This window comes from Lipophrys pholis, assembly GCF_963383615.2.
Source record: "Lipophrys pholis genome assembly, chromosome: 16".
NCBI lineage: Eukaryota > Metazoa > Chordata > Actinopteri > Blenniiformes > Blenniidae > Lipophrys > Lipophrys pholis.
This window is the reverse complement of record NC_137634.1, coordinates 10,743,639-10,770,306: the sequence shown is the minus strand read 5'-3', so window position 1 is coordinate 10,770,306 and position 26,668 is coordinate 10,743,639. Positions and strand designations below refer to the sequence as shown.

General features: G+C 42.4%; 1 protein-coding gene across 3 annotated transcripts; it reads left to right on the top strand.

Annotated features, from left to right (window-relative positions):
- On the top strand, nucleotides 1-24,717 carry LOC308121812 (voltage-gated potassium channel subunit beta-3). 3 transcript variants are annotated; one of them, XM_080483335.1, is made up of 14 exons: nucleotides 1-769; nucleotides 17,138-17,181; nucleotides 17,275-17,312; nucleotides 17,568-17,647; nucleotides 17,867-17,911; nucleotides 18,363-18,407; nucleotides 18,499-18,542; nucleotides 20,146-20,232; nucleotides 20,968-21,053; nucleotides 21,177-21,297; nucleotides 21,393-21,487; nucleotides 21,629-21,749; nucleotides 22,122-22,210; nucleotides 22,404-24,717. In XM_080483335.1, the coding sequence occupies exons 1-14, from the start codon at nucleotides 474-476 to the stop codon at nucleotides 22,491-22,493; spliced, it is 1,281 nt and encodes a 426-aa protein (XP_080339461.1). In that variant the 5' UTR covers nucleotides 1-473; the 3' UTR covers nucleotides 22,494-24,717. The 3 variants fall into 3 exon arrangements, with proteins under 3 accessions (XP_080339461.1, XP_080339460.1, XP_080339462.1); XM_080483334.1 differs by lacking the exon at nucleotides 1-769 and adding an exon at nucleotides 5,258-6,803; XM_080483336.1 differs by lacking the exon at nucleotides 1-769 and adding an exon at nucleotides 5,299-5,563.
- The last annotated feature ends 1,951 nt before the right edge of the window (nucleotides 24,718-26,668 follow it).

Here is a 26,668-nt window from a genome sequence, read left to right as displayed (position 1 = left end):
GAACAAATGTAAGCTGGTGGAGCTTCAACACAAATCCCTGACTGTCCCTCCTGTCAGAGATAAAAAGAGGAAGATACTGATTGCTTTTCCTATTCATTTTTACTCAAAGAAGCACCTCACATCAGCAGGAGTCATTGATTGTGACTGGGTGCTGCTGCTGACATGCTAGGACTGCCTTTGTTTTATTTTAGATTTCCACTCCACAAAGGACAAATCAAGACTTTTTGATTTTTTTTCTTCTTTTTTTTTTCTTCTTGAGCTTTAAGTTTGTATTTCTAGCAGCTTGATGTCTGACATCCTCGGGCCGGATGTTTCAAATCTTCATGAATCTCTATCAAAATAGCCCTGCCTTGTTGTTTTGTTTCTAACTCACAGGCTGCTTTTGCCTAAGGTAGATGTAGCAGGTGAAAACCGAACAAAAGAGGAGGAGAAGAGTCATTTTCATCAGTTCCCGCACCTGAATCCAGAAAACAATGTTTGCCAGCCGTGGAGGCGCAGGAGGAGGTAAAGGGGGGAAATACTCAGTGGAGGACCTCTATGGCATCAGCAAGAAGCCCAAGGCGTCGTCCTCCTCGGGGAGCATCGTGGCTAAAGCTGGAGCCCGGAGCAGCAAGACGTCGGAGCAGAGGACCGAGTCAGAGGCCTTGGCTTCCCAGATCCTGGAGGCGGCCCACAGGCTGGTGGAGCGACGCCGGCTGGAGCTCTACCTGAGAGAATGTGGCCTCTCACTGGCCGAGTGCGAGGCCGAGCGCCCTGCAATGCCATACAGGTGAGAGGCAACGAGGCGCAAAGAGCAAGAAAAGTAGAGGATGTCATGATTGCATTTATAACTTCTTGATTTCTTATTTTGCCTCAATAAATAATGGTGACTACTTTTAAAGTGGACTTCCATGTTCACAGATTAGGTACAATGTTGAGTTGTTTTGTAGATAAACTGCAGGACAAACTTATTTTGGGGAATTTAAGAGAATATAAAACCATCCCGATCCAGCTGTGGATGATCCATTTAAATAACACTATTAATATTTTTCTAATACATTACTAATGCATGAATGAGTTGAGTGTTTGAAGAGGATGGCAATTGAAGGCAGCGAGCGGAGACATCATTCGTGGGTGAAGGAAAAAAAAAAAGAGAGAAATATATTTGCATTTTTTATTAATTTTTTTTCCTTTTGACCTAGAAAGAAAAATCAGGCGTTTGATGAGATTTTAAAGAAGAGGGCTGCTGAATAAACGTGGCCGGACTGCCGAAGCATCTGTGCGCTCGGGATCACTGATGAGGACTCGTACATGAGCCATTGTCTAATTTCAACCTCCGAAAGACAGCCTGACGGGGTCAACATCAGTGGTGCAGAAGTTTAGGCTTAATGATGCGTGATTTGACAGCAGGGGACAGGCAGTTGGTTGTTGCAGCGCTTGCGTCTCTCCATTTTAAACGCTCGGATTGGCTATTTTGGGATGAAAGAATTGCGGTGACGTTGTCTGCCTGGAATTAATTGAATTTAGAGCAAAATTAGGACAACCTTCACTGCAGGTGTTTAGTAAGTTGGTTCTGGTAGTGTGATTTTTGTGTGTGTCACATGAGTAATTTAGCTGTTTGAGGGTGAATCTGCAGAAATGTGTTTTTGATATGACACAGGGTCATGTGTTGGTTAGGACTCTCAGTCGTAACAGGAATATCCCTGACTCACATCTGGTTTAGGGCCTTTTTTCCCCTCACATTTCTCTGTGTACCACTTTCTTCCCCCCCCCCCCCCCCCCCCCCCCCCCCGAAAAAAAGAGCATCATAATGGAAGGGGTGACCCTGTAATTGCCCGTAGGTTTGCAGGTGAGTCAGTGTAATGGTGTGTCTCTCTGCGTCAGCCCTGTGAAAGAACTGGCGACCTGTCCGGGGTGTAACTTAGCTCTGGAGTCCAACGCCCCATGACCCCTGAGCTGGATGAACCACAGTAGCTGGATGGACAGTTAAACAGCTCAAATAGATTCAACACAAGCGTTCCGAGTCCAATTAAGTTGCCTGTAGGTGGCAGTGTCCCCCTGGTGTGAAGACAAGCCAGCCTTGTGATATAATGACTCAAACCCAGAAAAAGAACAACATCTACAGCCTGAGGGGAGTCACTGTGGTGGCCAGAGTGACATTTGCAATCTCAGAGAAACATTCATGCTTACATCTTGCGTATATTCTTGTATTTATGTACTGTTATTTAAATAAATAAGGACATAAGTGACTTATCAGAGTGTGACTCAGCTGATTCTTCAGCCTCCACTGTCAGAGCTGCTGCTATCACTTAAATTGAACTTTTTGTTGTGATGTATCACATTTGATCTCCCATGTGACTAAAAATGATTATCTATAAAGCGAGCGTCTAACTCAGCACTCATCCAAGAAAAATCTGCTGATCCCCTAAGTGCAGGGCAAACGTATTAAAGCAAAACGGGCAGAAACTTCAATTTTACAAACAGATTACGAGAGCTAAATGCGTAATCCTCATCTTTTAACAGAAAAGCTTCAAGGTTTGAGATATTTAAACATTTACAGTCGATTGAGACTACACTTTGATGGATTATATTAAAGTAATTCTCCTAAAAGCACTCCAAAATACCCCCCTCCTTTTTGTTTTTGTGACAGATTGTTTTGCTTAAAAAGATGAACAAAAACCGCAAGACGAACAACACGTCTATGGGAATACTTCAAAGTTACAGTTTGACTGAAGACAAATGCCTTAAGCTTTCTTAAACTATATTCACATTTCATGTGCTCAAAAAAACTTTTCTCAGCAATATTGAGTTTCTATTTCAGTCATAACCAGCGAAACATCCAGCCAAAAGCAATGCTTCAGCGTGGGAGATGATCTTCTTTACTGCATTTAGACTTGCTGCTTTAAGCAATTATTATTTTTACCAGGTGTTTCATCAAACTATTCCCCGTATTCACTTCACTTGATTGACGTCTTGTGCGTATGTGATTGCATTCCTTATATCTATTTGGGCATTTGAAATTTTGCTTCTGTAACATATGATACAATAAAGATTATATCTGATCTAAAGCCGATAGAGTTATTGACGAGTTCAATCTGTGTTGTTTTGCAAATAGGACCGAGTCTTCAATTAAGACGGAAACTTTGCAGTTTTGTGAAAGTCCAGAAAATATAATAGATATAGTTAATGATGATGTTTTCAAGGACATTCGCATTAGGCAGTCTTGCTGTATAAAGCCGGAACATAGACCACCTTTGCTCAGCATTTACATCATTCCTTACATCATTTTTATTCCAGCCTTCACACTTGCAGAGAAATGAATGGAAATGCTAATTTTGAGCTCCGTGTCACTTCAAAACTTCAAGATGGAGCATGAAAGTGAAGTGCTGGTGACACCCTCGCTTCGAGTGCAATGTTAGCCTCTGAACTGTCGAGCAGACTGAGTCAGCGCCATTTCTGTGCAAAGTGGCGGGCATTATTTGGTGTGAAGGTGAAGGTTAAGCCCATGTGGAGACGAAGATTAAGTCAACATGATTAAACTGAGGTTGGGATAAACACACACACACACACACAAAAACCACGATTCCTGGAAAGTGCTTAAAGAAGAGTGGAAATCATTAAACCATCCCCTCATTTCCAAGTTTCACAGCGGGTGGCTTTCAATTCCTCCTTTTTGGGTCTATACAGCTGGAAACTTCGCCGTCCCAACATTGAACCGATCAGCTCTTTAAAAAGAGCTGATTGCCAACTCAGAGTCAGAGTCTGCTTGCAGCTGACTGCCATGCAATCTGCTCTGGGACTGCAGATTGCGCTGGGAAAAAAAAAACAAGACTTCGTTTGATGAGAGAACAAATTGACAGAAATGATGAATGTGTGCGTGCGTGCCAGCAGTTTTATTTGCACATGTGAGGGGTTTTGCAGATTGCCCTGCTGATTGAAGCAGAGGGCACACAGTGCACACCAAGTGGAACTTTATTTTTTAGATTGACAGTCTTCTCCTAAGATATGGCAAACATGGTTTAGATCACAAACACAGCCTTGAAGGGACCATTAACATTGCCTGGCCACCAAATGACAGGGTGGCTTTGTTTTGGTCTGATGCGTGATGCAGTTTGATATGATATGTCACGCCATGCTATGCTGGGGTGTGATGTGATGCGATGTGACTCGCCAGTCATGTATCTGCTGTTTAATACTGAGGTAGTAATGGCAGTGTCTCAGGGTAGCTGGGATGATTGGCTGTAGATGAAATGGTTCTCAGTGGTGCAGGTCTTACTTGGGGAAGAACTCCTTTTATTATTAGAGAAAAACTCCATCTTATAACAATGAGGAAAAACAGACCTGATTCCTCTTATCATCAATGAAGCATTGGAACAGAGCATGTGCAACGCCCAGAATGATACAGTAGTTTGGCCAGCAGCCGTCACTATTGATCCAGAGATACAGGCACATCATCCAAATTTTGTATTTAAAGGACAAAATTATCACAATGGAAACAAATCTATGCTTATCAAATACAGTGAGCACATTTCATGACATGCTCTCATTATGGTTCTGAACATGCACTTGAGGGTGGAGCGAGTCCCAGCTAGCAATGGGCGAAGTCCATCACAGAGACAGACACCCAGTCCCACACACAGTTACGCTCAACAATTAACTCTTCACAGATGTCTTAGGATTGTAATATGGAAACCCATGCATACACAGGAAGAACATGCACACTCCACACACCCGGCCCTGTGATCAAACCCACGACATTCTCGCTGTGAGGCCAAAGTGCTAACCACTGCACCATACTGCCCTCATTATATGGTGTGTGTGTGTGTGTGTGTGCGTGTGTGTGCGTGTGCGTGTGTGTTGTGCCTTTACTGGCTCCATGGGTGTGGTAGAAAGAAAAGAGAGGGATTGCTGCAAGTGAAAAAAAGGGAGAGGCTATACACACACACACACACACACACACACACACACACACACACACACACACACACACACACACACACACACACACACACACACACACACACATTATATATATATATATACATTTTTCATCTTACTAGTGGACACACATTTCATACCATCGTCACATGAGGCTGGATCAAATCAAATCGAATCAAAACGCTTACATTTTAGCATGCATTTTGATTTTGGTGCACTCTCAGCTGAGATGCAAAAAGCACAGAAGCTCCAGCCTGATGTGACGATGGTATGAAATGTGTGTACACGAGTGTGATGAAAAATGTACAGATCACACCAGAGAGAGAGAGAGAGAGAGAGAGAGAGAGAGAGAGAGAGAGAGAGAGAGAGAGAGAGAGAGAGAGAGAGAGATCTCGAGACTTGTAAACCCCCACACTGCCTGTGTCGTGAACATTTTGGAGCATTTGGAGAAAAAAAAAGGAGGCAGAAGAAGAAGAGGGGGAAAAAAAGGCGGATGATGCTGAAGCAGAGGCGAGAGGCGGCATCGGGCGTCTGAAATGTCTGCTGCGGCTGCGGCTGCTTTTCGGACCACTATGCCGGCATTTTTTCCAAACGCGCGCGCCGTGAGATCCATTCGTGTACCGGGAGACGTGCGCACTTGCTGCCGGTATGTGAACTCTCTGACGCGCTGAGGGTGGATGAAAACGCCGCTCAGTGTTTTGCTGATCTCTCTCCTCCCGCATCTATTTGGTGAAGCTGCCGGGCGATGATGCATCGGCGGACTTTGACTGTGTGAATTCGCATCACATCAGCTGTGTTTACCCTGCTCGGACTGTTTCTCCTCGGCAATGTAAATTAGAGCAATCAAGCCGGTCTTTGTTTTGTTTAATTTTTTAAATTTCTGCTATCATGCAGAACTACCTTGCGATATATCTAAATAAAAAATGAAAGATGCCTTATTTCGACGCGGGGTGCGAGGATGCCTGTAGCTGTGATTGTGTCATTGCTGCGGCACACTCCGGAGCTCCTCAGCCCAAGACAGACTCAACTAACCTCAGCTGAAGGGAAAACAGCAAGCTGGCAAGTGCTTTATCACCCAACATAAGCCATAGGAGTCTGTGCATGTATGTGGGGGAAAAGGCCAAGAGGCTGACACTCTCCAGGGAGGTTTCTGTTGCACTGAGGTTTTTCGGGGCTTCCCAAGAACTGCCACAACATCCCTAAATTCATCTGAGGACTGCTGTGAGCTTACAAGCTTCCTGAGGATTTTTGGAGGGCAGCCCTGATGCATCTTGTGAGTGTGAAACCTCCAAAGAGCCTTTTGCCAGATTTGCATTACCAGACAGGAGACGGAGCAGACGGTGGCTCTGTGTGTGTCATGTTAGAGGCTGGACTCTCGCCTGCTCCCTCCAACTCCGGGCCAGCATCTTTGACCTGCCCTGTCTGAGCTCTTTGTATGAGCATCACTGCGTTGCCACAACAGCACAACAGGAGACCGTGGCCAAGCGGCATCAACAGTTTGCATTGTAGACATTGCTGTTTGTGTGACTTTGCACCCCTTCTTTCCCCCCGAAACAAGAGGCACCGCAGATCAAGATGCAGGTGTCCTTCGCATGCACTGAGCACAACCTCAAGAGTCGCAGTGAGGACCGGCTCTGTGGCCTTCGCACTGCTCCACCTCCTGGAGGAAGCAGTGGAGGAGTAGGGGGTGGAGGTGGAGGAGGAGGAGGTGGAGGGGGTGGCGGTAGTGGAGGTGGAGGTGGTGGGGGAGGAGGACAGGGCAGCAATGGCAACTACATCACCCAAGGCTCCGTCAAGATCAGGGAGGGGTCCGGGTCCCGGCAGACGCCGCAGGGCCATGCCCACATGAAGGAGGCCATCGGGCGACACACCAGCATGAAGTACAGGTGAGGATGTGGGCCTGTGAGGTGCCGAGGAGCAGAGCAGGAGCTGCGAGTTCCCTCACGTCACATGGATCCATTTCACTTTTGATCATTGCGGCCTTTTGGCCTACACATTATCTCAGATTAGTATGACAAGCAGCAACAACAGAGATTCTGCTGGCAGGTGACAGTCTCCAGCCACCATCATGATCATCACCAGGCTGACCTTTCTTTTTTTAATTTCTATTTCTGTGCATCTGTTTTGTGGAGATGTGAGGTGACTATGAGGTTAGGCTGTCACCAACATGCACTCCTGCAGTGCACTGTGCCGACTGCCTACGTATCCATTAGGCGGTGAGAAACACCCCAGACAGTGCACATCCAGCAGTGACTCCTCTGCCATTATAAAGATGTGACATTTACTCCCGAAAAACGCTTACGCTGATGGATGTAAAAATGCTTTCATAATCCATAGCAAACAGCCATAATGTTATCAAAGTCCAACAGACAGTATGCACATAGGAGCATTCGCTGCAGACTTTATGCAGATTTCGCCTCCTGCTCTTTGCAACAGATTAATAAAGAGCCTCTTTCCAATAACAGCTTTGCTAAAATCACCCCAAGACACCCAGTGTCTCCAGGAGGTTATAAAGGCTTTTAATTTTCAAACAATGGTGTTGCAGCAGAGTATTCTATGCACAGAAAAACCACCCTTGCATGCATTGAGTCAGAACGTAGGAAATAAAATAAAAAAATCAGCAGATAAACAGCAAAAAAAATAACAAAAAGAAAAAGTAATTGGATTTTGGGTTTTGTCAGACTTATATTCAGTTCACCTTGATGGATTAGAGCGTCAGCTTGACAAGGCCGGCTGTTCATGCAGACCTCACTCACAGAGGGGTTCCTGGAGCACTGGGACTTAAACGCATATGTATACGAATGTGCATATAAAAAGAAAATGTGTGCACTTCAATATTACCCTGCAGACCACAGCCTCATGTGCCCCATATGCTTCCGTCATTTAGACACTACAATTCAATAACTAGGAGGAGAGTTTTAACGACCTGTTTTCCTGGTAATCAGGTTGATTGAATTGCTGCCATTCTCCTCAGTCAATTTAGTTTCTATTTAATAGGACGCTTAAAAAGGGAATAAGGGCCAAGAAGGAACGGGGATATCCGCGCTACTCTTTTTTTTTTTTCCTTCCAACTTTACAAATGCATATATACTTGTGGCGAGATCGGATTTTCCTAGTTGTTTACGAAAAGTGTCACTAAATGCAAGTGCAGCAGCACAATAAGTCTATACAGCATATGGCCAGCTCCAGTTGCTATTGGCAACACCCCAGGCATTGCCTTTAGTTTTTGTCTTATTTTCTAATCAGCCAGCACTGCTGTCGCTTATCAGTCCTTTCTGCATCCGAGTCTGCCCGAAGCTCCACCACCTGGCAACAGAACATATTTGTTGGGTGTGGCTACATGTTTTTGAATCCACCCACTATTTGAATAATGTTTATCACTCACTGGCAAGTTGTAGACGATGGCCCTGCAGTCTGCTTTAGCTCCCCATCAGCTCCCCCCCTATAGTTCACCTTTTATGATCACGTTACCATTCAAACTAGATTTGTATTCATTGATAATGAACTTTAGTGCGCGTGTGTGTGTGTGTGTGTGTGTGTGTGTGTGTGTGTGTGTGTGTGTGTGTGTGTGTGTGTGTGTGTGTGTGTGTGTGTGTGTGTGTGTGTGCACTGTATGTGTCTGGGTTGATATATTTTAAGATAAGACAAAAGTCATCCTTTCACTTTTCTCACTCAGTCTCTGGTCAGTTACATATCTTGTCAGGTTTGTTATTTTTCGCATGACTTAAATAAAATACATGAAAACTCAAAATAGAAATACAGTATTCTGAAATGTTCAGAAGAGCCAATATGCTAAAAAAAAAAAAAACTTTTTATAATGTGGCTTCATCATCGTCGTCCATTAAAAAATGCTTCAGGAACAAACTTGCAAGTCAAATTTACAATATTCTAAATCAAATTGACTGAGATTTGCTGATTTTGAGTTGTGGTGTTTACAAACATCGGGTGTATAAGTTTGAAAGGTTATTGGGAATTTGATCCTCAGCAGTTTTATAAAAGGTCTGTATCCGGCATACATTAATGCACCACTGTTTCTCCCAGATCTTGATGATAGCCCTTTGGGGCATGGTGTGATGACAACTGGATGCCTGTTATCAAAATGCATGAGTGAGAGGTGGCTAGTGTCAGTAAAGAAGCCATGAAAACGTTCAACACTCAGATCAGGTCAAACGCCGTTGTTGGTTGTTTGTAAAACATTGTTATATTTATCACACAAAAGCATCGTTCTGAGTGCTTTCATGTCTAAATCTGAGTCTCCGAATAATGGACCTGTGCATCAGATCTGCATACATCAAAAGACCTGTTTAGCGTTTAGGGGAAATACAGATATTCGCTGCAGCGAGTGAGGAGAAAAGACTGATACCACACCCAAGTCTGTGTGCCAAATGTGTGATGCCAGCGAGTTAGTTTAGCCTCCCACAAAAAAAATGGAGATGAGGAGTTTCGGCTGATTGCCTGGAAATCTCTGGGTCGGACACATTTATTCCATAACCTGGTAAAAAAGGAATTTGTTACTTCTGCTCTTCTATTTCCTGTGAGGATTGAACCCGAAGGAGATAAAATGCTCGTGAGCGAGCTCTGCTCTTCAGCAGCCTTTCATTGTGAATGTGCAACGCGAATGAACACGTGTTAAAATTTGCGTGACTGTAGTTGTTTTAGTTGTATGTCTACAGTCCTAATATAGTGTTCATTTACAAGCTTTTTCAGGAGCTATGGAACCTCCTTTTAAGTCCATCTTATTCTAGTACCATATTCAGACTCTTTCTGAGGTGATATTCACTTGCATACAAAAAAAAAAGCAACATGTATTTGCACGTTTGTGCCAGGATTTGAAGCATTCTGACATTCCGAGAGGTGCCGTCCTTCAAACGAGTACACTTGAACCGGTGAGTTTCAAAAGCCTGAACTTTCAGCAGCTGGTGATGTAACGGCTGAATCACTGGTCCTGATGCTTTTACAAATATATTGTCATCACCGAGCGCTGTGAGACGGTGATCCAGCCTCCGTCTTCGTGCCCTCACAGCATGGCCTGTTGTTATTGTAAAATTAGAATCTCACGTCACAGTTTAACAGTTAACGTTTATGCTTCACAATACACACAGTACTCACTCAACTAAAACTCACTTGTATTTAACTCGTTATAAATGCTCCACATTGATGAGACAGTGGATGGATTCCTGAGGGCAGAGACGTCATAATTAATGATTTAGTGCTAATTAAATCATTTGGCATCATATTGCCATCCTGATTAGTAATCATAGGAAATAAATGGTTTGTGTAATAGGGACGAAAACAAGCCAGCAGGCAGTAACCACCTTGACCTTCAACTCTCCTTCTTTTCTTTCTCTTTCTGGATTTTTCTCCCCCCAACTGAGTGAAGAGATTAGTGACTCATGCTGAGGGCCAACAAGGTTTAAGCAAAGTCCTTCTCTGGCTTGATTTCAATCAAACTGGTGGAAAATGAACATCTAAAACTATGAAATTATATCCACTAAATCTCTAGCTGATTATACCAGAAGTTCTCTTCTCATATATGTCAAGAGATAAAATAAAAAAAATGAAACCACTGTACTCTATAAGGTACATAAAGCGTATCACTTAATCTCTGGAAAACGTGAATGGACCTCTGGGTTACTGTTGTTTGACGAGGCTTATATTTGTCAATAATCGACTAAAGACGGTCGCAGGAAGACTTAGAAGGCCAGTTCTGAGCTGCGAGCGTCATAATCAGGGCCACAAAATCCACGTCACGTCTTCGTAGGAGTCTGTCTAGTCAAAGTCAAAGACTGATATTGTCTCTTGGCAGAGTCAAAGTCATTATTGCATGTTGTTATGTAAGACAGAGCAGAGTCACAGAGAGAGAGAGAGAGAGAGAGAGAGAGAGAGAGAGAGAGAGAGAGAGAGAGAGAGGGAATCAGGAAATGCCTCACATATTTCTTAAAGATCAACAGCAGACTTGCTTTAGGATCTATAACATATTGCTTTGATTTGAATCACATTATCTTGACATTCAAAATGAAAATTATAATGAAATTAATCACAAACACGCTCAAAATGTTTTAGTCTAAATATGCACAGAAAGTTTCATGTTTATACTTCATGCATGTCGAATATTGAAATGATCTCAGCTCCAAAGCTGATCCTGCTTTTTGGTCCCATGTTTTGAAATGGTCTTATATTGTCCTTGAGGTGTTGAATTCAGCACCAACATAATTCTGCTCAGTGAAGCTAAAATACAAAATTAAACTGTGATGACAAAAAGAAGAAGACATTTTCAAGAGATGGTAAAAATATAATAACGGTATAAAATATTGCCAGGGTACTATCATTTATAAGTTTTAAAAATAAAATAATTCAGGCAGGAATTACTGATATTGCGCTAAAACACACATTCTAGAGGTGAAGCTTCTGTACATGAGCATAACAGATTTCTATCGCTCTATGAAGCTTAAACCTCTTTGACAAATCAGACTTAAATGAAAACCGTCACATTTTAAGACATTAACATCCAATGGCGAACATATGGTCTAATTTTAATTCACCTCCAATAACATACATTACAAATTATTTGTTCACCCCTCCATTTATTTCTTCTTATTAGAAATTCATGGGGAAAAAAATCCTTTTGCTTCCTCCTGACCCCCACATGTACATTTTTGAGCTATTCGTATTTTGACAAATAGCAGTTATATATCAAGAGCCATTCTCGTCCCCCAGCAAGTAGTATCCTGTAACATTGACGTTCACCGTTTGTACTGTCTTTGCTATTTAATTCATAGAGGCAAAGTAGCTTCAAACTTGAAAGAAGCACAGGCGAAAAACCAAACATGACATGACGCTCAAACCTGTCTTAGTGGCCATATTTCATCATTTTAAATCCACTGAGCTGTCACTTACGAGGCTGAAAACAACAAAAAATGCCACATTGCTCAAATACCCTTCTTCTTCCTCCTCCAGACATAAAACAGGTAGCAACACAGTGCAATGACCTTTTCCGACAAAGGATTTCATTTACATTTCAACATGTAAAAAAATGACTCAACAAATTATTATTTTTTGTGTCATTTCAGCTTCGGGGCAAATTTCACGCTCGATTCCTCCGCAGGACTTTAATGTAGATGATCATTACACCATCTCCCAAACTTTGATACTATCCACAATTGTTTGTCACTTTAAGATCAGCTTGTATGCCCTCTTTCCTGTGCAACTTCATTATGTACATTTTCAGTTAATAGGAGAGTCACGACCACTAATAAAGTGTTAGCAGAGGATATGCAGCGTTGGAGGACAGCAGCTGAAATTGTGCTTCTGTGTGTCTGAGTGTGTGTAAGTGAGAATGACTGTCTATGTGCCATTTTGTTTTGTTTTTTGTGTTTTTTTTCATTTAGTCCACTCGCAGCTTGAGTATTTTATAATTAGCACAGACCTACTTTTCCTAACAGTTTTAATATAACCAAATTAAAAACATCACATTACACGATAAGTCTGTTGTTTATCTCAGAAATAGCTGAAACGAGAATTCACACTCTGTCAGGGTTAACTCTGGTTTCTTGTCCCTCACAGTTACAGAGGTTCTTTTAGCCAAAGAAGAGAAAATCACACTGAAGCTGTTACTCAGCCACAAAGATAATTTGGTTTCTTACGATTTGCGAGAGAAGCTGATACTCTGAAAATTCAAAGTTGAGTGTTTTGCCAAATATTTGTCGTGCAACGTCATGGCTGACCAGAAATAAGGCATCCGGTAACATTCAGAAATGCTTGAGTAACTAAGTAGTGGCTCTCAACATCATTACCACAGGTAAATGTGTTTATTGTGTTGTGCTTCCTGTCTCCTCTGGGCTCTCATAAATGGAGCTGGTGCAGCGTTGTATGTGCTGTCTGTGCACGGCTGTCTGGATCGCTGCAAATACAAAGACGGCTGATTATACAGAGCACGTGTTGTTGTTGTTGGTTTCTAAACAAAATCCTGGAAAAATAAATTCAGCACTGTTGTGCTGAAGCGAAAGCATACATCTCTGCATGGGCGGGAAAACATGCTCCTTGTAATTAGGGTGAAGTGACCCTTTCAAGCCTGAAACGGTGAATACAGCATTATTCAAAGAGAGCAGACAGTCCACCATCTTCCCACAGTTTGAGCTTAGAAAGAAAATGCATATATAAGCACACACACATGCTGACACACACACTGATGCGAGTGTTATTAATATCTAGGTGTGCTTCCCTCTGGAGAAGAGCCCGCTCAGCATGTGTGTGGCATTTTATGACAACTGCTGGAAAAAAGAAAATCCATCATTTGCACCTAACCATCTGTATATCGTGTCTTTCCCCCGTCTCAGGTGAAAACTAACTGTAAATGTCAGCACAGGTTAAAATGCTGACTACACCATGACAGAGCACCTGTGTGCCTCCTCCCTCTCTCTCTCTCTCTCTCTCTCTCTCTCTCATTAATAATGCATGGAGGGGAACAGCCAAGTCCCTATAATCACCTTGTTTGGAGAACATGACTTATCACAGAAGGAAACAAAAAAATAGACAAGAGAACATGGGGAGCCCTACTTATGAAAGGCTACTGAGAAGCATCTGCGTTGCAGGGCATGCTCACGAGTGCATTCATGCATGTCCGTATGTAGATCCGTGCCTCTGTTTGAGTGTAATTCCCATCAAGCGTGAACATTCACGTGAAAGCATCGACTGGCCTCCCTGAGTTGCTCGCACAGTATAGATCTCGTTCATTTGTTGGTCAAAGCGTCGCTCAAAATCCCCCGTCAGCTGAAATATACACTGAGTATCTGTGTACGTGTGTGTGTTTGTGTGTGTGATTGCATGCATGTGTTACAGAGATAGTGGGAAAGACGGTCATGAAAAAGATAGTGAGAGGAAAGAGAGAGCATGTGTCTCTCCAGACTCACTGATAGTAATTTAGCAGACTGCAGCACTGCAGAGAGCGGTGAGTCGAGAGCAGGGAGGAGGCGGCCAGTTGTCACACACAGAAACAATGACATCCTCCATCCAGAAATAAAATGAACGGCTATATTCCAATATGATATGTGACACAGCATTAATGGAATTCACCCACTAACTCACGCCGCTTTCCAGTCCTGATGTGTTCACACGCGGCGTTTCAGCCAACATCAGTCTGTCAGCTTCGTGCACTTGTTTTCCATCTTTAAAAAGTGTGTTGATTAGAAGCACGCAGAAGCAGAAAAGGCTATGGATGCTGGTGGACACTTGACATTCTCCTTGTGCTGAGTCATGATTCGCTGTTTCCTGTTTGTCACACATAACCTTTCCTGTATGTCACTGTGGTACGATTTGGACAGGGAGATGTAGACTATTTGTGATTAAGTTGGAAAACAGCCTTTCTGAGAATATTTTTGGCCAGTGGAGGAGGGTCTCAGGATAAATCCCATCATTTTTATCAAACATCCAAAGGTTTATACTTAAAAATCTCCCCAAAACGTAGACGATAGAGATGAAAGTAAATCCATCCATCAGATGTATAATATGTCAGCCAGGTTTCAAATCTACAGCTATTACAAGGATATACTGGTCTGCAGTGGGCAGTATCTGTCATCCAAGAAAGGAAGCGAGATAAACTGGCTACAGGATCAGCTTCATCCGAGGCTCACTGGTACCATTGAGGCCCCACCATACAGTTTCTCATATTTAAAGGATCTGCTGCTGACATTATGATAGGGGAAGGGAAGTCTATTTTGTATGGCACCATTCAGGCAAAAAGCAATTCGAAGAGCTCCACAAAAACTTAGAAGTGCATATTCCTGATGATCTGAAGGGTCTGGGAGCTTCATAAACTACCAGTGAATCAAAGAGGAATTCAGGACCGAGACCTTGCAGTGATTTACAGAAACGTAACAAGATTTTGAAGAAATCACAAAAATAGTACTTTATTTCAAACGCTGTATAAAATACTCAACAACGCTGTACAAAGATGAGAATAAAAATAATAATAACAAATAAAATAGGGAGTAATGTAATCACAGTGAGTAAGCAGTCTTTAACAGGTGAGCCTGGATTCAAATAGGGGAAAGTATTCGGTGTTGCGGATATCCAGGGGGAGTGAGTGAGTCCCCCCCCCCCAGTGCTGAGCCAGACAAAGTGAGGTGGATGGAGGAGGAGGAGGAGGAGGAGGAGGAGGAGGATCTGAGGGAGCAGGAGGATGTGGTAATGTGGAGGAGGCCTGACACACAGGGAGGGGCCAAGTCTATCCTTTGACACAGAGGAGAGCAGCACAGAGACTCGGTGTGATGTGCTGGTTTTTCTCAGTGTTTCTCGATGAGCTGCAGCCGATAGAAAACACTGTTACTATGACCAGATACCTCATCGCACCTCCAGAGGTCTCGTGGATGGGTCAGGTGTGTTTCAGCAGCAAGAAAAAAAAAAAAAAAAAGAACAGACCAACACAGTATTTGGCAAAGGGGTCATAAAGTTATGGCTGACTGGTGGAGCTACATCAGCTTTCTTCACCAGCTATTTTTAGTCAGTTTTGTAGCTTAAACTGCAGGGAGCATATTTATGATGCTGCTGCTGGCTCAACCTTGTCAAATGTTCATTTTAACTTGCCCTGACTGAAGTTGAGGCACAAAAGACATATTTTGATGAATGTCACAAAACGTACCTCGAAAGAAAAAAGAAACCGATAAAAAAATTAGGGGGGGGGCGGGGAGGGGCGGCGGTTTTGAAAAAAAAAAAAAAAACAAGCCTGAATTGTGCTGTTCCCATGTGCCTCATTTCTATTTACTCCCCGTGTTCAAAGGGACTGTGAGTGTGCTGGAGCAGGGAGAGCTGTCATTGGTTGACAAACGGTGAACCAGAGCCCGGCGATTACCATACAAGGATTCATAAAAAGATCTCACAAACACATTTTCCCTTCATAAAGCATCCCTGACCTTCCACTCATGTGCTATTTTGACAGACTTTAACGTAATGACACAAACAATATGCAACTCTCACCCACACACACACACACAGCACACCGATGCTCCTCAAACGCGCACACACACACACACACACACACACACAATTACACGGCACATACGCACACACTGGGACACAAATGCTTACATATGCAGGAATCTAAAAATAGCTTTAGGTCGCGCATTAAAAATAGACCGGGAAAATAAAAGCAGGATTCGTTGGACTGAGTGTAAATGCTCTGACAGTCTGTCTTTCTACATTTGGTTATTTGTGCCGGACGCAGGCAGACAGGCAGACGAGCAGAGAGGGGAGAGGCGCTGGAAATGAAAAGGCGGCGAGCAGCGAGTTGCACTGCAGTTCTTCTCCAGCTGCCTCCCCGGCTAATTAGAATGGGGGAGAGCACACATTGAGGAGGAGAGCGAGCATGAAGCCAACATCATTCTCAGCCGTACATGCTTCTGCGGTCAGAACGCAGCTCTGCCGCCCTTCAAAATTCAGCTGTCTGGATAATCAGATGTGGCGTGTTGGGTAATGGACTCCTTCTCCAGCTTATGGAACATTTTAGGCCTTTTACAGTATTGACCAGAGAGGCTCTCATCGAGCCGAGCTCTGTCCCCTCCAGCTGTTTCACTGACCCACTGTAATACACTGAACTGTTAACATATGAAGGATGAAAGGTCAATTGTTTAGAAATAATTAAGACACGGGCAGTAGTTTAACCACAGGCGAGGAACTCACTTAGCAGGTGTAGAGTAGTATCAAGGAATACCACATGAAAAAAAGACATCAGGGTTTACCTTTCCATCCTGTGTTGTGTTACTCGTAACACCTGGTTTGTTTTTACTGTGGTTTCATTTGATTATTCTTTGTGTTTATTTGTAAGTCATCATCCATCATTATCAACCAGTCCATCCCAGCTGGCAGGGCAAAAACACAGAAAGATAGTCTCCTGTTCATTTCTACAAGCAGTTTAGAGTCGACAGACTTCAAACACTTTGTCTTTTAGACTCTCAGAGGAAACTAGAGTACCTGGAGGAAATCCACACGCAGGGAGAACATGCAAATTCCACACAGAAACACCTCAAACCAAATTTTAAGTGGAAGGAGTGTTCGTTATTATACTTACCATCACCTGCATTTGCTTATAATGGTATATTATCAGCCAGTGTAGTGTTGTAGGTACAGCTGTATTATAAATCTCCACACATCACACATTTTTTTTTCCTTTCTGTGATATTTTTGGAGCTGAGCAGAGTTTTCTTTTTTCTTTCCCCTTTTTCCACAGGAACCTGGGGAAGTCAGGCCTGCGCGTTTCCTGCCTCGGGTTAGGTGAGTTGCTTTGAAGGTAGCAAAAATATCAATCCGCTTAAAACCCTTCAAACAAAACCAAACCTCTCCTTATCTGTGTGTCCTCTCTGTCAGGCACCTGGGTGACATTCGGATCACAGATCTCTGATGAGGTGAGAGCTGTGCTGTTCCTCTGTATGAATTTTTGTGTTTAACCGTACGCACGCTGAGCAGAAATCTCAGTGTTGTCTAGTAGAGAATTGCTTCAAAGTCTCTCAGACCTCAAAGCCGCAGTTGCTCGGTGAGACGTCGTCTGTATCCCGACCGTATTATCCGTCCTGCGTGGCGCCCTTCACGGAACGACCCCTGGGTAATTGGAATTTATCCATCGTCTCACTCTCTTGGTCTCAATTTTTGTGTTCCCTCAGATGGCTGAGAACCTGATGACCATAGCTTATGAGAACGGCGTGAACTTGTTTGACACGGCGGAGGTGTACGCCTCTGGAAGGTCAGACAGCACTTTGTCCTACCGAGCCTCCATTAAAACTTTTCTTCTGTCGATTTCGTCTTCCTCCATGGAGACAAATGATTCGCTAAAATAAGCATGTGATTAAGTCTCTTGGATTCATGCAGCGTTCACAGACTTTCCTGCCTGCTTTCTGTGTCGTCGTGAAGAGATTTCAAGTGTGCATCAACTCATCGCAATCAAATGTGTGTTTGTCCACAGAGCTGAAATCACTTTAGGGAACATTATTAAGAAGAAAGGCTGGAGGTAATGTTACTCCTTTTTACCAGAGTGACTCACGGACACATGATAAAAGCTTTCTAACCCCATTAGATCCCAGATGTTTTTAAATAATCCCCAATAATCCCTCTCTGAAAAGCAATGCATTGCCACAAGATTTTTGTATTACGTTTTGGAAGGGACATGCCATTAAGTGATCTCAGGGGTCTTTTTTTTTTTTTTTTTTAGAATGCGTGCAGTGCTTTAGCCTCAAAAAGACTATAAAAAGATGAAGATGTTTTCAAGTGAAAATGAAGTGCCACATCACAATACTCTGACTCGCTAAACGGTTAAAGAACACGCATGGATGTATTTTTAATGGGCTATGCTAACGCTAACACGCACAAGAGAGAACAACGTGACCATTAACCAGCATAGATAGTAGTAAAATAGAAATATGTACGTGTGCTCATGATATTCTTAAATCTGCTCCTACCAGGCGTTCAAGCTTTGTCGTCACAACAAAGATATATTGGGGAGGCCAGTAAGTAAAGATGAAATGGCAAAATAAGCTATTTAACATTTATTATTTTAATTAGATAATGACTAATATGTGTATCTTCTTCACTCCACAGAGCGGAGACCGAGAGAGGACTCTCCAGAAAGCACATTATCGAAGGTAGAATATAATCATCCAGAAACCATCCAGCTTTGTTTTTTGTTTTGTATAGAATTGTTAACCCACTAACAGACGGTTAAAGAAAAGCTGAGATAAAGTGTCTCAGCGTGTTCCTGCTCATCACAAATCAAGGAAAGAGCTGAACACAGTCCAGAGGTTATTGGGATGCTTTGCATATTTATAGTTTCTAAAACGCTTCAATGTTCATTCATTCAACCTCTAAATGGACGGCGACTAAATCATTTGATGTCCTCTTAATCTGCGGGTCGGAGGGCTGTTTGTCTTGCTCATGTCACAACGTCACAGTAAATACATCAGCTGGCCATAAAATCTAATAAATGTCTGGGTTTCATCCCGGCTAAAGCAAAAAAGAAGAATTCTCCTCTGCAGCCGTTCTGAGGTTGTGTTAGAGGAGTGACGTTTGTAAGATATGAGGGGCCTGTTTTCATCAGATGATCATTTAGAGTGCTGATGCAGATGAGGTGGGCTGCTGTTGTCAGGCGAGCGGATCAAAGACAGACGGTACAGAGGGCCAGGTGAGGATACGAGGGAAGATGCAAACAGCATCTGAAGACGGTTGTTTTTCAGCCACCTAATGAGTGGTTCTCATCCAAAAATAATCCTAAAATAAGCCAAGAGGCCATTGGCTTGCATGTGGTCACTGGTTTGTTCTTCAAGTCGCATCGCCCTGAGGCGACCATTTACTAAGAAGCTGAGTGGGCTGTTTAACCATTATTGTCATGAAGCTTTTTAATTTGAGGTCATTGCGTAACGAGTGGACGAGGTGCTGATGTCAAGACTCTCACGGCATGCGAGCTAATGACGCGCTCACATTCGGACAGCACGCACAATTTTGGCTCATCTCGGACGAAGGACTGTGGTTTCACGTCGTCTACTGAGAAGACGTTACAAACAGTTGCACGACTGGTTGAAATTTCACCGCTACCTTCTCATCATAAAGACAGCGCAGCTGCTGCTATTAGCTACAGCTGATAAAAAACCCTAAAGAAGAGATTTAGAGAGGAAATTATGGGAGGTTAGGAGAATCTAATGTGAAAGAGCATCCCCTTGTCAAATGAGTTGCCAGATTTGATAAATTCTTTACATCACTTTGAAACTAAGAATAAAAAATGAATGATGATATCAGATTCCATGATGAAATAGTTGTGCTGAATTGTGAGACTATAAAAATGTACCACACTTCTCGACACTTCTCATAACAACATAGGCATGGCTTCTGTATTCTCAGTGCAACTCCCACTTCAACCCAATTTTTTACTCTTTATTAAACTTCATATAAATGAATTGTAGCTGCCGTCATTGGATCTCTGCCCTTATTTTAATATATTTCCAACGCTTCTAGTCAAATGGTTCTCGGGCTTCTATATTGCTAAAGACCACAATACGTTGAAGTATGATATGAATCAATTGTGTATTTAGAAATGGGGACAATTTAGAGACAAAAAGTGACCCACGCACTCCCAGCTCTCACACAGGACATAAACTGTGGAATGTGGAAGAAAGCTGGATCTCCTTGACCTCTCCTTGATTTTCAAAATGTTTGAAGACTGTGACGCTAATCAATGTTCAATGTTTACCGCAGGTTTAAGAGGGTCCTTATCAAGACTCCAGATGGATTACGTGGACATCGTTTTTGCAAACAGAAATGACGTCAACAGTCCGATGGAAGGTCAGTTTCATGTTTGGAAAAGTATTTTTGCTCGTGAATGTACACATGTTGTGAACAGGCAAAACCGGGTTTGTCTTTTATGCATTGAGAAGATGCAATATAAACAAATAGAATGTTGTGATTTGTAGGTTTAGTATAAAAAAAAGCAGTCACTTGAATAAATGAAAAAAAATATTTCAAATGAGATATTACACCAGAAAAAGTCTGAATACAGAATTTGATTGAAAACACTACAAAGTATTCTAAAACTATATTGTAGATAAATTAAACATATACAGAAGGATTGCACGTCTTCCTGTGGCTTAAGCTTTGTAGTTTACGCTTATAAGTCAATAAGTATCTCAAAATATATAGATGTTTCTCCCATATTTCTTAAACTAGAAGAAATACATTTTTTAAAAAGAGAGAGAAAATTCAATTTCTTTTTAATTTCAATTTAAAAAATGCTGGTTTATTTTTATTTAAATATAAAAAGATGCTTGAAACCTTTAAGTTTATAGTGAGTGATTAGATGCACATGCTGTGGTACACAGAGATTGTGTAAAGATTGTATTGTTCCAATGATGTTGTTGCAGCGACTGTTGTTAACGATTTAACGGTTAAAAAGATGCAGTAGTTAGAATTCAAATGATACAAAAGATCTACTTTTCTGATTACACGCTGTGTTATGCAGAAACTGTACCGGGTGCATGAGAGAGGGACTGTTAGTGAGATGTTACACGTTGCGATTTGCAGAGATCGTCCGGGCCATGACGTTCGTAATAAACCAGGGTATGGCCATGTACTGGGGTACCTCTCGTTGGAGCGCCATGGAGATCATGGTGAGTGCAGAGCTCTCATTCTGCAGGGCCCACTCTTTACAAACGTACCGCTTGTCAGCTTTTTTTTTTGGAATAAGTGCTGATCAGTAAGCAGGCGTTCTGTTTCCACTCCTCTGGCACCAGGAGGCTTACTCAGTGGCACGCCAGTTCAACCTGATACCACCTGTGTGCGAGCAGGCAGAGTATCACTATTTCCAAAGGGACAAAGTGGAGGTGCAGCTTCCTGAACTCTACCACAAGATTGGTGAGACATCCTTCAGAATCACAGCTCGGTTTGGTTCTACTTTCTTTTAATCTGCCGGCTCATTTTCTTCACTTGCCCTTTCTTCACTCGTTCAGGTGTGGGAGCCATGACTTGGTCTCCGCTTGCTTGCGGATTAATCACGGGGAAGTACAGCGATGGCGTTCCGGAGTGCTCCAGAGCAGCCATGAAGGTCAGACAGATTTGAAGCAGCACTGCCCTGTGATTTTCTCCAGCTCAGTGTGGAGCTCCGCCTGCTCAGCGGGGAGTGTTACAGCGTGAAATCAGTACTGTGTCAGTGATTTTTTTTTTTCCCTGTTTGGTCCTGATGAAGGGATACCAGTGGCTGAAGGAGCGAGTCAACAGTGAGGAGGGCCGCAGGCAGCTCGCTAAAATCAAGGAGCTCCATCTACTGGCGGACCGACTGGGCTGCACCGCTGCACAGTTAGCCATCGGTACGAACCAGGAAACTCACCTGCTTTAACAGTGTAGGGCGACTCTGGTCATTGTGAGGGCCTTCAAAATCTCATCTCCACTGCCTGAGGGCTTGGTGTGTTTACCACAAGGGGTTCTTTGTGAACTGTCACTAGTTTTAATGTGGTATTTCTCACCTTGAAATAAACTCACTCCTGCCATTTTTCATACACATCCTGAAGAACTGTATGTTCACAGCAGGCTTTGAACCGGTGACATTTGTTTGTTCAATATTTAGGTTTAAGTTTGTGATAGTTGGTATTACAAAATCGTCCGACTTGATGCCAGATGAATATTTTTTGGGAAAGTTTGCTACCTGAGCCTGATTTTAGTGTGTTTGTCTTGTTTTCCAGCCTGGTGTCTGCGCAGTGAGGGAGTCAGCTCAGTACTTCTGGGTGTTTCTAATACAGACCAGCTACTGGAGAACCTGGGTGCCCTCCGGGTAAACACCCCCCCGCCCCCCCTCCCACCCAACCCTTTTTCCCTTAGCTACATCAATGCCTTTTTTCCTGATTTATGATACTAGAATACCATTTAAAACAATTTTTTTATGTTCAATACAACCTGAAAGTCTGACACAAAATCCGAGAGATCACGTTTGAAAATGGCAGCTTTCTCCGTTTTTCTCCTTACAGATTTTATCCCAAATGACACCCCAAACCATCACCGAGATCGACGCCCTGCTGGGAAACAAGCCACACTCAAAGAAAGAGTCGCGCGCTTGAAGATGCAAATCTGAGTGACAGATGATGTTTCAAGAAGATGAAGAAGATTAAGGCGTTGGGGAAACATCGCTTTTTGCTCTGCTGTATACTCAACAACTTGCATGTCCTCAGCAACATTATGCTTCCAGTATGTGCGCATAACCATTTTGCGCAGTACATTGTATCATGTATGGGGGAGAAGAAAAAAAAAAAAGAGGAATTCACTCAAATTGTGGAGAAAAAAAAACAACCAGATCACATATTGCTCAATGTCGATTGTTCACAGACTGATTCTTTTGTTTTGTTTTGTTTTGTTTTAAAGGGAGGTTAGAGCTGGCTAGAGTGACAGGGTGAAAGACACTCCGCTGCAGATCTGACTCTTGCTAATCAGAAAATAAAAATGCAACTCGACTGCATGAACAGTGCTTTCATTGGACATGTGAGTCTCCTCCCCTAGCAGCTGCCTGTTATTCTGTATGATGTTTAGTACCCAGCAGCCAGAGAGCCGAAGGTTAGTACTCTTGTGTCTAGCCGAACATTTCCCATAGTGTGCATGTGACTGGTCTGCCATGCTCACTGCTTTACAGGGTTGGGAACAATGGATTACTTGTAGTCATTACAGTGATCTGAATAAAATCTAATCCAGTCTGGTATTACCTTTAAAAAAACATCAGATTACATGATTTAGGTGAAAAAGAAATAAGAGACAAATTGGTTTGAAAGACAGATAATAATAATCATTGATCCTGGCAAAAATTACTTGAAAAAAAGAACTTAATGTTAGTCAAATTTAGTTATTAGAGGTGAGATATTGAGAGTGACTTTCCCAACCCTGCTGCTTCCTCAGCAGTCTTTTTGCCTCCTCTGTTTGTAAACTGTGCGCATGTCCCTTTAAGAGAGAATAGCCCTAACAGGGTGTAAATGTGGCATGGCTTTTATGGCTTATGTAGATTTGCAGTGCCCTTATCAGCCATTTTTTTTTTTTTTTTTAAACTCTAAATGATCTGGCAGTTTGACCCAGCGTCCATGCTGCTGGGCACTCTTGCTTTAAAGACTCAGCAGACCAACGACACGGCTCTGTGTCCATCCAACATATAATCTTTGTATCGTCCGTAACTGTATGAAAAGATGTTGACATCACTCGCGAAGATGCCATTTCTGTGACGAGCGTCGTCGTCGTCGTTCTCGAAGCCCCGAGACCGTCTGACTACATGGAAAAGGTCACAAAGATTTGGACACACTGTGGTGAACTTGTCGTTTTCAAGTGATAGGAAATAAATAAGTCCGAGTTCATCAAAATGTGATAAATCTCCTGCCACAGGTCACTTGGGGGTAAAACTTAGCAAATGTACTTTTTTTTTCTCTCTCTCTCTTTTTTGTGGAAGCCTAAAAATATAGCTTCTCCTGCTCATTTCTCTGGGAGTCCTCTCTGTATTTTTCTTTCTCTTTATTCTCACACTACATGCACGTTGCATTTTACTCTGTGCACTTCATGTGTTTACCCTTTAGTTTTTGTACTGAGTTCCACTTTTTGTAATGTGAAAGAAGGGGGCGATTCTTCTTTTCTTTTTTTGGGGCGATTTGCAATGAAAAACACTCGCCTCCAGGGCGGAGTTTTTGATATATGAGGCTGTTTTAGTTTTAGCACAGGGGTTACATTGTTCTGTAAATAGTCCCTATCTGTTTAGCAGTGATATAACAAGAAGGTGGTTGCATTTCTAAATCATCAAGGAGCCACTGAGAAGTGTCTCCTTTGACTCTGTGACGATGTACAGTCTAACTGAGTGTAGCTTCCAGTGTAAATAGACGCCGCAATCAAACCTGAAAAATGTAACCTTGCCTGCATCACTTATTTTACTGTCTTGCAACAAAGAGAAACCAAAAAAAAAAAAAAAAACTAAAACAAAAAAGAGATACAAGACAACTCATATTGAATGTATTATACCCGTTGCTCAAAACCTGTCTAAGGGACAAAGCACATAACATTTATCCAAAACGTTGATTCTTTTTTTTTTTTTGTGTGTGTGTTTGAACGTGTTCATGCAAACATTCACACTGGGCACTGAAGCCGGCCGACGGGAGCATCACCTGTTTGTAGAAAGCCAGATAAGATTTTGTATTTCACAGCCTCGATCGTTTCAGCTGGAAATCGGCAAACCGCGGCTGTGATGTTGAACCTTTCTGTCAGCTAACCCTCAAAGTTAGCGAAACATCCATGTTAATATTTGAAATAAACTGTTTATTTGTGCATACGTACAGGGATATCAATTTGTGATTTGCACATATGTTAGCTATGTCTAAAATGAAGATACTAATCCACAGTGCAACATGCTGATGGAGGCAGGTTGAACAGCCATCCATAGGGATTTATCAAATTTAGCATTTCGGGGAGTCTTCAAGCCAATCCCAGCAGATTATCTGAGAAGGCAGGGGGTACACACCCTGGACAGGTCAGCAGTGCATCGCAGGGCAAAGACAGAGAGACACACTCGCATTCCCACTTACAGCCAATTTAGAATCCCCAATCAACCTGGAAGGCTTATTTTTGGAGGTAAATGGAGGACAAGAAGAAAGCAGACATATACCCTCTGCAGAGGTTGAGTAGGATCCTGGCAGCTCTGAAATAATTCTACAGATGTTTTTAAAACTACAAAAATAAAGTAAGAAAACATTTTAAAAAGGTTTTTCCTCCCAAACATCTGTTGCCACATTTCAAATGAAAAAAAAAGTGGCAGTGGCAACATACGGTTTTAAATTCAACAAGACTGAAAAGGTTTCTTGTATTTATGTATATTGGATTCTCTTATTTGTTTAATGTGGTGCAGTGATCTTTTTTACAGACTTAACAGTTTTATCTATGTGGAGGACAGGGTGGTGCAGTCAGAGTTCAGCTTTAGGGGCCAGATTTTGTATTTGCAGACAAATCAATTGTGGCAGCTGTATTTCGTTATTTGTCGCTTCACGTACGTGTTTAAAACCGTCGTAAGTTTGAATATTTCTATTTGTGAAGTAGGAGGACTATTTGAGTGTGGTCGCTTTGGAAGCACATTTCCTGCGTGTTCATCGCTGGATTCAGCCGGGGCAAAATATTTTGAAACACGAGGTGACGGGTGCTCACGGACATGTTTTTAAGAGATAGTGTCAGTTGACAAACATGTGAATGCAAGCAACTTTTCATACCTAAGCAGGCAGATGGTAGTAGACAACATCTCAGAGCATGACGCACACTTATCATGTGAGGACGCTCTCATGTCACAGACCTCTGGAATATCCAGTACAAAGAAAAACCCAGATATAGACAACAACAATACCCAAAACAGAGAATAGAAAAGACATTATTGTCTTTAAGTCTACCACATATTGCTGCACGTTCTTAGCAGTCTCTCCACTGCGTCTGGGTCTTCAGACTTTCCAGAGACAAAGAAGCAGCGAGCTTTGTGAAGTCTGACAGTCTCTGCCAGAGCCGATATGGACTCGCACTGAACAGTCACTTCATTTCCTTAATGCTTCTCATTCTGGCAAAGAGAGTCAATTTATTATTCTAGCACATTGTTGATGGTGACATTTGTGACAATCAGCTTTGCTTTTTACACAATCGCTCACTATATTTGGAACAAAGACTCAGATTTGATAAAATGACAGTGGGAGCATGAAGCAATCAGTTTGAGAAGCGTCGTATTTCAATGAATAAGCCACTGAGAGGTTCATCAACATATCTAAAGTTTGCTTTTAAAGTTGCATTAAGTGCATTACAGTGGGTTGGTATTTGTTATTTGGTAGGGAATAACTTTAGTTCTTGATGGATCTGAGATTTGTTGTATCTTAGAAATATATGCTCCTATATTGTGTAGTGAGAATGATTTGGATGGATCAGCCAAAGACAAGAAATTTCATCACAGCAATTGTCCGTATCAAACCTTTTCCCTGCGTGTGCATGTAACTGAAACAACTCAATTTATGATTCACCCCAGCGGTGTTGCTCAATGACCTACAGGATAACATATTGTTATCATCTGTGAACATCAGAGTCTCAAAAACCTGTTCTACCCAGGTTTATGACGTCCACGTCCACAGTCTGATCACACAGTCTGAAAACAGAGAGGAAAAAAAAAAACCACAAATGTAATAATATCATTTTCACATCCTTTCAAAATGTCTGGCAGCTTCCCACCTGAGGGCCTCGGGGTCACTCTAAT